The 14,389-nt window shown below is 46.8% G+C and overlaps 1 protein-coding gene across 1 annotated transcript; it reads left to right on the top strand.

The window, feature by feature from the left end:
• The first annotated feature begins 6,171 nt into the window (after positions 1-6,171).
• Positions 6,172-14,052, top strand: VGLL2 (vestigial like family member 2). The gene is made up of 4 exons (XM_059177742.1): positions 6,172-6,445; positions 8,639-8,951; positions 11,015-11,542; positions 12,829-14,052. The coding sequence occupies exons 1-4, from the start codon at positions 6,365-6,367 to the stop codon at positions 12,867-12,869; spliced, it is 963 nt and encodes a 320-aa protein (XP_059033725.1). The 5' UTR covers positions 6,172-6,364; the 3' UTR covers positions 12,870-14,052.
• Positions 14,053-14,389: the final 337 nt, after the last annotated feature.

Raw genomic sequence — 14,389 nt, 5'->3', positions numbered from 1 at the left:
AATGTACGGATACAACCTATTTTTCTAGCTGCAATGGAATCATTACACTGCCTTACTGAAAGGCTGTTTTAACACAACCATTACTAAAAATAATTATAGGCAGTGCCTTGCAATACCCACTCCCTCAAATACCCAGGGCCAAAACTATATACATTGATGTATATTAGGAGTTCAAATTTATTTTGCCACTCAGTACCTACAGAGAAAAAGAAAGTCACAGGGTAAAAATATGTGTTCATTTTTAACCATTTCAGAATCGCTGTCTTAAAATATTTACAAAATCAAAGATATTACTAAGGTCACAACCAGATTCTGAGTATACATACATTTGGAGAAAGAATTAGCTATGCTTAGGGGTATGAGCATTAGTTTACTAATATGGGAAGGAGTTACCCTGGTGAAGGCCCACTCTGAGACCTGAATTTTTCACTTTGATTTATTACATGGTCATATTTAGCTGGTTTTCATTCCAAATTATCTGGACAACTGCCAAATTTCTACTTTGATTCTCTGTGTAACAATAATCTGCCCGAGACATATAAGATGATGTACTATTCTAAAAATTCAATATTTCAACTTCTGAAAACTTTTTAAAAATTCTTACATAATGTTAGATGTTAGATTATTTTACAAATTGATCAATTCATACATCTTGTAAAGAAATATGGAAAAAATAATATCAGCTGCTAAACATTTAAATTTCATAGTTAACAACTGGACTATCACTTTAAAATATAATGTAGAGGATTTAGAGTATAAAGTTAAGAACAAAAATTAAAAATAGAGTGAGCTTTGGAAGCTGTTAAGTGTCCTGGTATGCCAGCAAACTTCATACTATGTATTGTACTTGAGGCATAGCTAAACCTAATTTATTTATGTCATCATGAAATCTGCTTAAAAATCAGTCACAACAACCAATGAAATTAAGACAGTCAATGCCAGTCTAGCAGTCTGTGCTAAAATTCTTCCACACATGCCAAGAGAAACTCCCTATGAGAGAATTTCTAGGAAGCTGTTTCAAGACCTCTTGAAACATGTGACAAGACGTCACACTCAAATGGATATCCTCACCTTCTGTCTGTTATTGCTGTGGTGTCCTTTTAATCCCCTTAGCATCCTGCTGAAATGAAGTTTATAAACAGAAGTTTGGGAATGGATCAACACCAATACTGTCAAATATCTAAGTCACCAGTTTAAATCCTTCAGTCTACTTCTACCTTCTGAATCTGCAAATTCCTCTATGTCCCTGTATCTCACAAAAGAAGTTTCACAGTTATGTTAGCTTCTAGGTCATCACCGGACTGTGTGTCTTTAAAAAAGGATTTTTTTCACTATTATCAGAAGTTAAAGACAATTAGAGTGACTTTTGCAGCCAAGTAAAGATGAAAACTTCTCCCCATTAAGATGTAATTGATATGTGCTCTATGACTTAACTCTTTGTGTTCGGGTCAGACAATCAGAGAATGTAAATTTCTTTCATTTCTCTTGTAAAAACATAACAAGCCAAAATATTTCACACACCGCTATTCCAAATCTCTCTCTTCTTGCCATTTGTACGTTATCATTTTGAAAGGTATGAATCATATGAATTTGTATAATGATATCTTTATACTAAGCATTTCCTAGAGGCTCATTAAAAAGAACTTACTTCTAAAAGATGGATGTGGTATTAAATATATTTTTCAATCTTAGAACTGGCCATTGACATCAATAAGAACTTAAGAGAAAACTAAATTCAGAAAGTTGTGATTTCACCTAAGGTGAAGTTGATTTGTATGTAACAAGAAAATAGTCTTTAAAATGTGAAGAGGAAATGTTTAATATTACAGTAATTAAATGTATGTCAATAATTACAAAGTAGTCTCCTCTATTCATTAGGAGAGACCATGGAGGTTTTTACTTAAAAACATTAAGAACTACTCTAAGTTTGTATGAAAATAATTGAATTTGAATTTGGGACACATAGGTGGCTCAGGAGGTTAAGTGTCTGCCTTTCAGCTCAGGTCATGATTGTACTTGATGTGGGATGGATCCCACATCAGGCTCTAAAAAAAAATGGAAAGAAAAGAGTTGAATTCTCTTTGTCTTCGTTTTTCACTAAGTTCAACTTGAATTCCTCTACTTAGCCTTTTAGTGAGCTTTAGCCCAGAAATGTCTCTTTCTTTCTTTTTCTTTTTTTAATAAAATCACCATTCAGATTCCCTATTAGTTACCAATGTATTGATGTTAAATAATATACTGTGGCCCCAAAACCCTGATGTGCACAGACATCTTTTCAACGAATATTGTCAAAAAAAAATCTTGTCAGCTGCTCTCAAATTCCAAACACGTCTCTGCTCTGTAAAACAGGCCGGGATGGGTTTAGGGGTTAAACAAAAGCCTATGAGATTACCACTGTGTTCATCTCCTTTGGTTGGCAGCATAAGGCAACATAAAATGCCAACAGTCAATGATCCAAATAAATCATGGATGAGGGAGGGCCTGGGATGGCTGCAGGTCAGTTCTCCAAATTTGTTCTATTATGACATCCTTCCTTTAAAGTTGCTTCTTTACAGTTTTCAGAATAAAATGACACAGGTGGATGGAAAAATTCTGAAGGTACTGAAGTCAATTAGCTAAGGAAAATGATAGACAATCCTCCTGAAGACAAAATAAAGTATTTCATTGTGATATCTTGAAACATGTAATCATTCAAAAGCAATTAACTTCACTTGTTAACTTCAAGAGTAAAGGCAGCTTTTATTTTCACAGTTCTAGATATTGTTAGAATTGCACACTGGGGGGGGGGAAGAATTGAACCCTAAAATGGTGCAATTAACTACTTTCATTTGGCAAATGCTCAACAAACTGCCATGAAGCTATCATAAAGTGGAAGTCATCTCTAAAAGAATATTCATTTCTAGAAGATATTCCCTCTGCCCATTTAGGAGGTTAAAAGGCAATTAGATAGCTGTCATGGTAATAGTGGACCTTTCTGAAAATGTTGATACAGCAGCTGACAAGTTGCTCTCAATGTTGGACCCCAGAAAGCCAAACTCAGGGACATATAACTGTCTGTGTGTAGTCTCTTCTAAAATAACTGGAGGAAAGAGAGAGAGAGGAAGGAAGGAAGGAAGGAAGAGAATTTCCTCCCCAGTTTTCCGTAGTACATTTCCAAGGCTCTGAATCAAAATCTCCCAACTTCGTTGAGTTCAAGTCCTGGTGGTTTGTCACTTCTTGAAGGTCTGCGAGAGTAGAGGGGGCAGAGGGGATTAAATTTAGTTGTTTTACTTTCCTACTTCAGCATGTAACCAAGACACAATCTCGTTTGATAGAGAAATACCACCTTTGTGTAAAGAACAGCTTTCCAGGTACAAGAAAAAGACTGACCTTGCTCCAATCAGTGGGCGTACTGTAAAGCTTCTGACTCTTCATTTTTCTTCCCTACCTTGGATTTCGGGGGAAGCAACTGTTTTCCTCAATAAATTCAAATCCATGTTTACGGGCCCAAATTCCCTGTGTTCCTTTAAACTCCTGAACAGCTAGTACCCTTACTTAGCTTGAGCAAGGTTTTCAAAAACTGGTTCAAGTACGGGTGATTGAGAAATTTGAAAAGAAAGCAGCCTTAGGCAACTGGCATAACATTCGCTTCATTGTCTTTGTTGGAAACGTGGGATGTCACCGCTCCTGTAATCCTCTTCAAACATAACTACCATCTTGCTGAACCTCGCTGGATGCGAAGAGGTTGTCGTTATTTTCTCCTGAATTTGTGGGAAAACCAAAGTTCCCCTGGTCCCATGGTCAAAGTCAAGTTAAAATATTAAGTGATGGGTAGAGGGGATAAGAGGTACCCCCTGGAAAGTGAGCCAGGACAAGAATGGAGATGCTAAGCCCTCTCTAGGGGCGCGATCAGGCGCTCAGGTCCCAGCGATTTAACCACGCGGTACTGCGGGCAGCCTGTCATGACGCGGAGCCTGGGTAGCGCGGAAAGGAGTGCGCTGCGGCGAAGGACGCTCAGTCCCCCGGGAGATGCTCTAGCTGGAGGAAGCCAAAGTAGAAACTTTGTATTCACAGATAGACAGAGGACCTGTGCAGAAGGGGAGAGTGTGACCCTCCGTAGTAGCGCCAACTGGCCATCATCTGTCTTGGGCGCGGCGGCTGCGTGGGCACCTCCGCTCCGCTCAGATTGACTCCGAGAGCGCCGGCCCGCGGAGCCTGAACCAGGTGCGGGGCAGGGCGGAGCGGCCCTCCGCAGCTCCTGCGCGCCTAAGGCAGCGAGGAAGACTCGGACCTACACGACCACTTCCCGTCTCCAGGAGGGCACATTGTGGCTCTTTGGATGAAGGTTCGCTCTTTAGCCTCCAGAGAAAACAAAGGCGACTCCTCTGAAACACCCTGGGCGTGAGGGTTGAGTTGGGGGCGGGAAGGGTGTTCTGCTCCACTCGTGAACCTAAATCGCCAAAGGCTCTAGGAGCCGGCCCAGCTCAGCAGGAGGCAATATGGACCCTGAAAAGGCTTGCATAAAACTGGACTGAGTGGTGTCTTTGTTTTGTTTTCATTTATTTTAACTTTCTTTAAAGTCGACATTGTACTTAAACTCTTCGGTCGCTCGGGACACCGCACCATTTATTTATAAACCGAACTGAGACTTGGAGCCTTTACGCATTTATTACTCTGGCAAAACCAAAACCTCAACCTGGAAACAATTTGTCATAAATATTCACGTTTTGAAGACAGATATATCTTTAAGGGTTCATTTGTTGGCAGTTTTACAACCTGGGAATCGATGTCAGAATTTTTGTTGTTTTTAAACTGGGTAATAACTGGAGTTCGTGATGCACGCTGCCTTGTCCTTGGTTCTGGGCTCTCAGTGTTCCCCAGTTCTGCCCCCGCCGCCCTCTCAAGTGAGGCCCACCACTACTTCTGTAATGCCCTTTCCACCCCGTGATCCAGTCACACCGACAGTGTTGTCTCCATCCATCCCTAAACTTGCGGGACGGAGGACTCCACTGTGAAACCCTGCTCCTCAGGAGCTGTGTTGGGAGTGGGGAGTGCTTCGGAAGGATGAAGCGCGTCGCGGGAAGCCCTTTCGAGCCAGGAGAGCGCTCGGCAGGAAAGAGAACAGCGATGTATGTTTCACAATTGAAACTCAACCTTTCAACCGTCTAAAATAAAACACAAAATCGCAGCTCCCGTTTTACTGTTTGAAGAGGCAGCAAAAGTCCTCTCTGACTTCCTGCATTCCCCAATGACTCCTCTTTCAGTCAATAAGTCCTCGTCCCATAAAGTTGCCGTAACTTAAAAGGACTTCAGGCCGAGGAGACCCGTGGCTGCAAGGGATTGGGTAGGGCCTCCTGGACTCCTCGAAAGCAGCTCTCACCGGGAGCCGCCGGAGGCAAGGAGCGAACAGCGCAGATGGAGCAAGTTTGGGTGGAGGACTTCCAAGAGAAAGTGTCAGGATCGAACGCTAAAGAGGCAGGAGGGTCGGACCCCAGAGAGCGGAATTGAGGTGTGGAGGGCGGCGGTGGGCGGGCTGGGTCGGAGGAGGCGCATCAGGGCGGTCATTACCGGCTTCAGCCTTTGCCATTTCCCCGCAGAGGAAGCTCCTACGCGCCCCGCCGGAGTCTCCCGACTCCCTCGACTTCCTGACTGAGGTGACACGGATAACCTAGGGGATTCCTGGGGAGCGCGGTGTTCCTCCCGGCCCTCACCAGAAGCCGAGAGCAGATAATCTGCCCCACCTGGCCACCCCCGGACTCACACACTCTCAACCCTCCAGTCTGAGGCCGGGGCTCTCCCACAAGACCTTTGCCACCACGCATCAAACTTCTTTCTCTCCCCAAGTGCGAGAACCCCCACTTTCCCCCCTCCTGCACTCTTCCCTCCCTCTCTGCCTTTTCTGTCTCTGTTGGTTTGCTTCCCTGTCCAGCTTTAGCCTGGGAATCCTGCTTCTCTTGGTGCGAAGTCTCGGGGCTCAGGCTCTGAGTTGAGCAGTTCACCGCACGCTTGGCTACCAGCTCGCAGCCGGGCAGCCGGGGGAAACACGCCGGTAGCCCCTCGGGCCCAGTCCCTGGCTCCCCATTGGCCCCCCTGTCCCCGCCCCCTCTGCGGCCCGGAGTGGCGTCAGCACGCCAGTCCAGCGTGGGGTTTAAATGCCCACTAGCTGGAGCTCGGGCGCTTCCATCCCGGAGCGCGGTCTGGGTTGAAATTGCCGGGGTGGGAGGGGAGCCTGCGAGCGGGATCCCGAGCCGCTGAGCGCGCTGGCCACGGCTCCGCCGCCGATGACTCGGGAGCTCGGGTCCAAGCGCCGCCCATGCAGCATCACTGCGCTCCACCGACCCAGAGTTGATGAAAAAACACTTACCCGTCTTCGCAGCGGGGAGCCATGAGCTGTCTGGATGTTATGTACCAAGTCTACGGTCCTCCCCAGCCTTACTTTGCAGCCGCCTACACCCCCTACCACCAGGTAAGTGTCTCTCCCGGGGCCGGGACCTTGGAGACGGATGGTGCGCCCCTGCTTCCTGGAGCACCGCCTGCACCCCGGGGTCCAGCGCAACTCCGCACTGGTCCGGGGCGTCCTACCAGCGGCGGGAGCCCGGGGGATGCGGGATCGCCGGCGCTGCCACATGATAGGTTGAGCTTGTCCACTTGCTCTCTCGGGAAGGCAGCTAAACCCTGCTAATGCGTGCCCGGTGCTTCCGGGGAACGATCACACGAGGATCGCGCGAGCGATCTGTCGAACTCCACAGATTCTTCGGTGCGCGCGAGGGGAGATGAGAGCAAAGCTCGCGCAGGGAAAACCAAACTTTGGTCTCAAAGGTGAGAGTGACGAGAACAAAAGCAAAGGCCGGTCTCTTTCTGTCTAAAGTACAAAGGCCTGCGTTCTCACCCCTGCAAGTTTATCTAAGGAGTAACATTTTTCCGTTTCAGTTCTCAAAAGATCAGGCCAATTAATTCCGGAAACAGAGAATTCGTTACAAAGAGAACTGCGTGAAAGCGTGGGTTTTATAATCTTTGCTCTGCAAAGTTCTGGGGACTGCTATTGGGGTGCAATTGACCTGGCGGGTGCGAGCGTCGGAGATAGTATTTCGCCTTTCTAGAGCCTGCGTGGCTGCATCAGGCTCTCCTGTCGTCCACCAAGAAGACCCCTTACCCCGTTTCAACAAACTCTTGAAGTTTCGATTATTTCAATTCCTCTCTTCTCCGGGCTGAATCTGGTAGATCCGTTTTTCTTTCTGTGTCTGCCGATATTGTCGAAACGGAAGACCGTAGTCCAGTAAGAGAATAAGATCACACACCCAGGGAGATTTAGGAGTCGGAAGCAGGTTCCAAAGTGAGGGCCTGGACTCCTCCTGTTCAAGAGAGACTGAAATACATCCCACCCTCCCCCGACCCGTCCAAGTTTTTGCCAAATTTGACTGCGAATTCAGAATGTCCATTCGAAAACTTCCTGATGCATTAATGATGGCACGTGTAGGTTTTGCTTTTTGCCTTTTCTTTTTACGCCCCTGCCCCTTTTAAACTTTCCATCTAGGACTTTGTTTAGTCTCACGATGTTAATTTAGGGAATCAACAGAGTCCCTCATTATAAGCCAAGCGGGGAATGTGGTGAAGTGGCGATACTTACCACTAAGTAACTCCAGTCTTTTGATTTCAGCGTCTGAGATGGCTTCTTCCCAGGCTGGCACTATTGCAAGGAGGAGAGATGGGTTGGTTTTCTGTTTGGTCCTTTCTCCTCCCCGACCCTGGACCAACCCAACCTATGCCATTCAGTTCTCTGCTCGTTTTTTGTGTGATCAGCCTGCTTCAAGACCACCTCCGCCCGCATAAATGTCTTAACCCGGCATTCAGTCTATTGCTCATTTCTAAGAAAATATTTCAGCAGCTACATTTGGTTTTTAAAATTACTACAAGACGTCCACAATTTACCAATCCTTACAGCCAAGATCATCTTCGTTCCTTGTTATTTCCTCAATGTGCCCAGAGATGGTGAGGGTCGAAATGCTCATAGTCCTCTGGTTTTTTTCTTATTCAAAAGAAGAGTTCTTTAAAAACTGAGATAGACTTTTAAGTGGACAGTTTATGGGCGACCAGAGAAATATCAGCTTGCGTTTATTCACATAATCCATATCAGAATGTTACGCCACATTTTTACCCCACTGGATTCTTTCCTAAATGGAACTATCTCTGACCTCTGTAGCAGTTCTTCCTTAACATTTCTGTCTGCAATGGAGTGGATTTTGGCATTTTTGTGCTCTCTCAGGACAATGCTTAAATCCTGCATCGTGTGCATCTGCCCTGGAATCTTAGGCAGGGGACAGTCAGGCCCTAACTGGACTTGGGTGCCCTTTATCCCTGGAGCCTGATTTTAAAAATATATCTGCCCCAAGCCTGGCTCTGTGGTTAAACTCCGCTCCTATCCTGGCATCTTCTGGGACTTTCCCCCTACCATCTTCAGAGAGCTTTCCCTGTGGCCTGGCTGCAAGTCTGGGGAGATGGAGACACCAAGAAGGGCAGTTGGCCGCTCATGGAGCACAGGGCTTAGAGCCTGGATGCCAGTTTTCCCCCTGGATACCTTAGGATCTGAGGGAGTGACGTGGGAACCCAATTTGCCATCTCTTTTGAAATTGACCTCTCTGTTCTTTCTCTCTTGGAGCAGAAACTAGCCTATTACTCCAAAATGCAGGAAGCCCAAGAGTGCACCGCCAGCCCCAGCAACAGCACGGGCAGTGGCAGCTCCTCCTTTTCCAGCCAAACTCCAGCCAGTATCAAAGAGGAAGAAGGCAGCCCAGAGAAAGAGCGCCCACCTGAGGCCGAGTACATCAACTCCCGCTGCGTCCTCTTCACCTATTTCCAGGGGGACATCAGCTCTGTGGTGGACGAGCACTTCAGTAGGGCCCTGAGCCAGCCTAGCAGCTATTCCCCGAGCTGTACAAGCAGCAAAGCACCCAGGAGCTCCGGGCCCTGGCGGGGTGAGTGAAAGGCCCACTTCTAAGGGCAGATACAGAGCCCTCTAGGCCTGGGCCCACCTAGGAATGGCAGCCAAAAGAATACTAGGTGTCAGAGAGGAGGTGAGGACAGGGCTTGTGGAGAGGGTAGGTAAAAGGAAGGAAGAGGGGAAAAATCTCTCCTTTGAAGAGGCAGAGCAGAGCAGTGACCTACAAAAACCACTAGCCTTGGAACTGAGAGACCTGCGTTTTCCCAAGGGCCCTGCATATCCTAGCAATATGACCTTGGGCAAGTCTTTTAACCCTTTTGAGGTCACTCTATTTACCGGTCTTCAAAATTAGAATAATATCACCCTCTTAACTGTACCTGGAGATGGCTGTCTGGCAAATAGAAAAATGTATGTAAAAGTCCTGTGGGAATGTGAAGCTTCCAGCATTGTCCCAAGCCACAAGGAAGGTCTTCACCTACAACGACCTCCAGGGTGCTTAGCAGTTCCTGAAAATTTGCCTAGAGGAAAAAGTCCTAGCTTCCACTGGAAGCAAAACCTGCTGATGAATGTCTCTTAAAATGTATGTATGTATGCTTTTTGCCAGGCTTCAGCTGCTTAGCAAAACTTGATGCAGAAAATGTCTTTCAGTAAGCAAGTAAAGTACCAAAGAAATAAAAATTTAGGTACAGCCAAAACATCTCTAAGGGTTTTCCCCAAACACATCCCCTCTTTATTGTTCTACCCTTCTCTCAAAGCACTGCTTTATCTAGCCCGGGACAATGATTTATTGGTCAAGTCAAGTAAATCTCCCTTCTATTCTGAAATCTCAATCTCCTTTTAGTCCCGGGGCAAGGGTGGGGGTAACTATTTTGGGGTAAGCTTTCTCACTAAACTTAATTTTTGATGTGTTGTACTAAGATGAGAAATGAGGATTTTGTAAAAAGAAAACAAATATTACATTGGGGCGGGGGGAATGACAACCTCACGCTCCCTTTTTCTCTTAAGAGTGTCTGACAGTTTGTGCCTAAACAAGATCCCAGATCATTAGTTTGGAATACAGAACATTCTTTGTATTCTCCAGTTGCCCAAATATTTTTAACAGGAAGACTGTTTGCTACTTAGAATGCATTTTCAACACATTTTTAATTCTCTAGTATGCGGGACAGATGCCTTCCCTAGAGGAGGTCCTGGATCAAGACCCCAGGCATTATATATCTTTCTTTCCCTCCCTTTCCACTAAACACAATAAATTTGATCTAAATGCTGTTGTTCTTTTAAAATGCTTCCCAGGGCTAGGGGTCAGCAGTGATAACCATAAGAATTATTATTATATTATTATTATTATTCCTGGCTTCCACACAAATATTACTAATTAAAACTTTAAAGATCTTCCCTTTGTGTCCCTCTGCAAATAATACAACTGCTCCTTTAATATGTCCAGTTTATTCTTTCGCTTGAGTTCTTGGAAAAAAAATATTTGAAAGGTTTCTAGAAAGGAGGCTAATAATAGCAAGACTTTGAAATATGTCGATGGACTTCCAGTCTATCAGAGGCCTTGGAGGGGCACATTTTCTGGAGCAGGGGAGGCTGAAACGCGAGAGCGGGCAGTGAAATCGCTAGGCGGCTGACCAAGAGTGGGAAGAGGTATCTTTAGCTTGGGAAGAGGATGCGGGCTGGCGGGACAGGGAGGCCGCGTCTACTCCGAGGCCGCCGGGGCCGAACCACCTGGAGTCGGAGGAAGCTCCCTGCGCCCCAAAACTGGAACTGGAGGGAGGGTCTCTCCTTTCTTCCTCTCCCAATCTGTCCTGGGGTTTCCGCACTGGAGACGCGTCTGCAAACTCCGAGGAAGCGGTCCTCCTTCCCAAAGGGTTTCCCCTATTTTGCGGTGCCTCAACCTCGTATTCGCAGGCTGCGGCACCCCCCAGAAAGGCGCCGCCCCCGAGGCCGGGCTACAGGTCCTCTCCCCGCCGCGGCTTTCCCGCCGGTCGCCGGCCCGGAGCGTTCAGCTTTCCCGCGGTGCGGGGTTGGCGTTTCCATCTCCTCCGCGGTGACGCGCTCCTCTCTTCCTTTCCTCCCCTCCGCCTCGCCGGCCTGCAGACGGCTCCTTCCCGATGAGCCAGCGCAGCTTCCCCGCCTCCTTCTGGAACAGCGCGTATCAGGCACCGGTGCCCGCGCCGCTGGGCAGCCCGCTGGCCGCCGCGCACTCGGAGCTGCCGTTCGCCGCCGCAGACCCCTACTCACCGGCCGCGCTGCACAGTCATCTGCACCAGGGTGCGGCCGAGCCCTGGCACCACGCGCATCCACACCACGCGCACCCGCACCCGCACCACCCGTACGCGCTGGGCAGCGCTCTCAGCGCCCAGGCTGCCGCCTACCCGCGGCCCGCCGCGGTGCACGAGGTCTACGCGCCTCACTTCGACCCGCGCTACGGGCCGCTGCTGATGCCCGCAGCCTCAGGGCGCCCGGCCCGCCTCGCGCCCGCCCCGGCGCCGGCGCCCGGCAGCCCGCCCTGCGAGCTCTCCGCCAAGGGCGAGCCGACCGGCGCCGCGTGGGCCGCGCCCGGAGGACCTTTCGCCAGCCCCGCGGGGGACGTGGCCCAGGGTCTGGGACTCAGCGTGGACTCAGGTAAGCGGGAAAGGGAGCTTGGTCTCCCCGGACCCCTCCTGCCCTGTGTCCGACCCTGGGCTGAGCCCCGGATCCCCCTTAGTTCTCCTTGGAGACCCCAGTGACATTTTGGCCCAAAGGTCTGCATGTCAGGGTTGCGCTTCAGCAGGCAGATGACCCACTGTCGTCGGTGTGGGCAGAAAGAGAAAGAAAGACACTGCCCTAACCTGGCTAGTAGATACAATAGATGATTTTTTTCCCCCAAATTTAAATAAGCAAGCAAGCAAACAAACAGTTAAAACGGTTCTAGCTCTGCGCTGTTCAATTCTGTAAGCGCTAGCCACACGAACCTGCTGAGCACTTCAAATGTGGCTAGGAAGAATTGGGATGTGCTGTACACGCATAATACACACTGAATTTCAAAACTGTACAAGGAAAAAATGTACAATTCATCTCACTAATATTTATGTTGACTGCATGTTGGAATACTTTCGACACATTGCATATTAACATATTGGGTTAAATAAAATATATTACTAAGATGAATTCTCACCTGGTTCTTTTTACTTTTTTTCCAATGTGGCTGCTAGAAATTTTAGAATTATGCCTGCGGCTCCCATTGTGGTTTTATTGGACAGCGCTGATCTAGAGTACCTAGAGCTAGAAGTGTAGTTCAAAATCTTTTCCAGCTTGGGGGGTGGAAAGGTATTGTGTCCTAGTGACAATTTTAAGGAAAGAAAAATGTGCTTCTGATATCAAACTAATTACCAAGTTAAAATGTAAAAATTAAAGAGAACGTGGTTTCAGTGACTATATTGAGTTTCTGGCTTAACGAGTTGAAATTGAAAAGTACATTCTTCTGCTTCCTTTATTTTTAGGGCATAACCAAAAAATGGTTTATACTATAAACATAATCATTGGCTTGTAGTCTTGCCCACGCGCCCTTTCTTCAGGTGAAGATTTGACATTTCTGTTGGCTTGGCTTTTACTTTCATTCATGCCCTTTAAGTGAATTCTGTGACATTCACAATAAAACAGTGGTGTTTGTCTTTCTCTTTCCTTAAATACCTGTGCCTTCCTGCCCCCAACCCCTTCTCCGTCCCTCTCTATTTCTCCTCTCCCTCTTTCTCTCTCTTTCTTTTGTTTTCTCTCTGTTTTCAGGTTTCCAGCGTCAGGACAAAAGCAAGGATCTGCACTGGTTTTAGACTGCCCACCTTGTTCCCTGTAGGTCTCTGACTAGTGCCAATTGCTGATGCTCAGAGCTGAAATCGAGTGGGTTTGTAATGGCTTCTGATCTTGGTTTGCAGCTCGTCGTTATTCCCTCTGTGGCACATCCCTCCTGAGCTGATCTGATGGCCCCGGGTTTCCCCTTCCCTTTCCCTTCTGACCAGCCACGGAGGTTCAGCATCTGGGCCTCCTACTTCATGGATGAGGATGTGGGGGAAGGCAGAGACTTCAGACATCTCCACGTGTTGGGAAAACCAAAACATGCATCTTCAGAAACTTTGTCTAACTCGATTCCTTCTGCGGAAAGAGCAGATCCAAAGACTCTGACTCATATTTAATGACTTTGGGGCAAATCACTGGAAATACCTGTGGTGAACTCACTTAGGTGATATGTTGTCTTAAGTTTTCTTGGAAAGAGGAGAAAAAAAGAGACTTTCTGGTGTGAATATTTTCTATGCTGATGTGAATTATGTCATTAAGTAGTGTGACCATCGCTCTCCTGATGTCTGTATCCTCACATTTAAAATGTATTTGTATTTGCATTGAAGACTGTGGTAGAGAAGTAAAAGAGGCCAATCCCTTCTTCCTCACCTCAAGGCCTCCAGCTCCCTTTGTGCCCACTCTCTCTCTGCAACACCCACTCCAGACACAAAAAGACACACTCTTTTCCTTTGGACTGTGAACATGGAAGCCTCAGCCTAAATGTGAGTGGCAAGTGGCTTATCTGGAGCCATCTGCCCAAGTCTTACTGAAATGCAGCTGTTGTAGGACAACTGTTGAAAACTCCAGAAATACATCGACCAAGGTGGCACTTCCCAGTGTTTGGCACAACAATTGCAATTGCACTGGATCTATTTTGTGTGTGTGTGTGTGTGTGTGTGTGTGTGTGTGTGTCATATTTTTTATGGGGAACATTTTACGATGAAAGAAGAAACCTTTCTCTGCCTTCTCTCCTACAAATTCCATCTCTCCTTTCATCCTCCTCTGGATGGGGGCGGGTGGGAGCCAGAGAAGCAGCAAGAAACCCAAACTGTCTCCATGAAGAAGAACCAAAAATCAACATAAGGGAAAGAAATGTCCACAGAGTCTCTAATACCTCATATATTCCTCTCAGTCTCTGTGGTTACCATTTGGTCACTTTTGTTTTGGCACAGGGGAAGGCGTCTGTGCGTGGGCAAAGCTGAAGGTGATGAGGAAGAAGAAATGAACAGTAAAGATGTCTCTTTACTACAGGGTCGCTGTGTTATTATTTCATGAAAAGAAAATAAATGTCTTAGTCTTTCTTGAGTAGAATAAAATAATTTATAGTAGTACAATCTGATGTCAGTAACTAATACTACTTTATGTATATACTGCTTCTTGTTTTTCCAAAGTGTTTGCTATTCTGTGAAAGCCATTAACCCTTTTCCACTTGACATCAACCCTGGGAATGAGAAGTTAGGTATCCCATCTCTATTTCACAAATGAGAAAATTGTGGCCCAGAGCTCACCTGTCACATTTATTATTCTCCGGAAGAGAATTACTGTTGCTTCTTCCATTCTAGACTCTTAAGACAGAAGTCAGTTAAAAAGCATTTTTGAAGTATTCGTTATATTACAGTTTAACAAGGTAGGCTAAGAAAACGAACTTACTATGAGGCA

Source organism: Mustela lutreola, chromosome 6 (assembly GCF_030435805.1).
Source record: "Mustela lutreola isolate mMusLut2 chromosome 6, mMusLut2.pri, whole genome shotgun sequence".
NCBI classification, from domain to species: Eukaryota; Metazoa; Chordata; class Mammalia; order Carnivora; family Mustelidae; genus Mustela; species Mustela lutreola.
The sequence above is the reverse complement of the archived record's forward strand: the minus strand, read 5'-3'. Positions and strand labels throughout refer to the sequence as shown.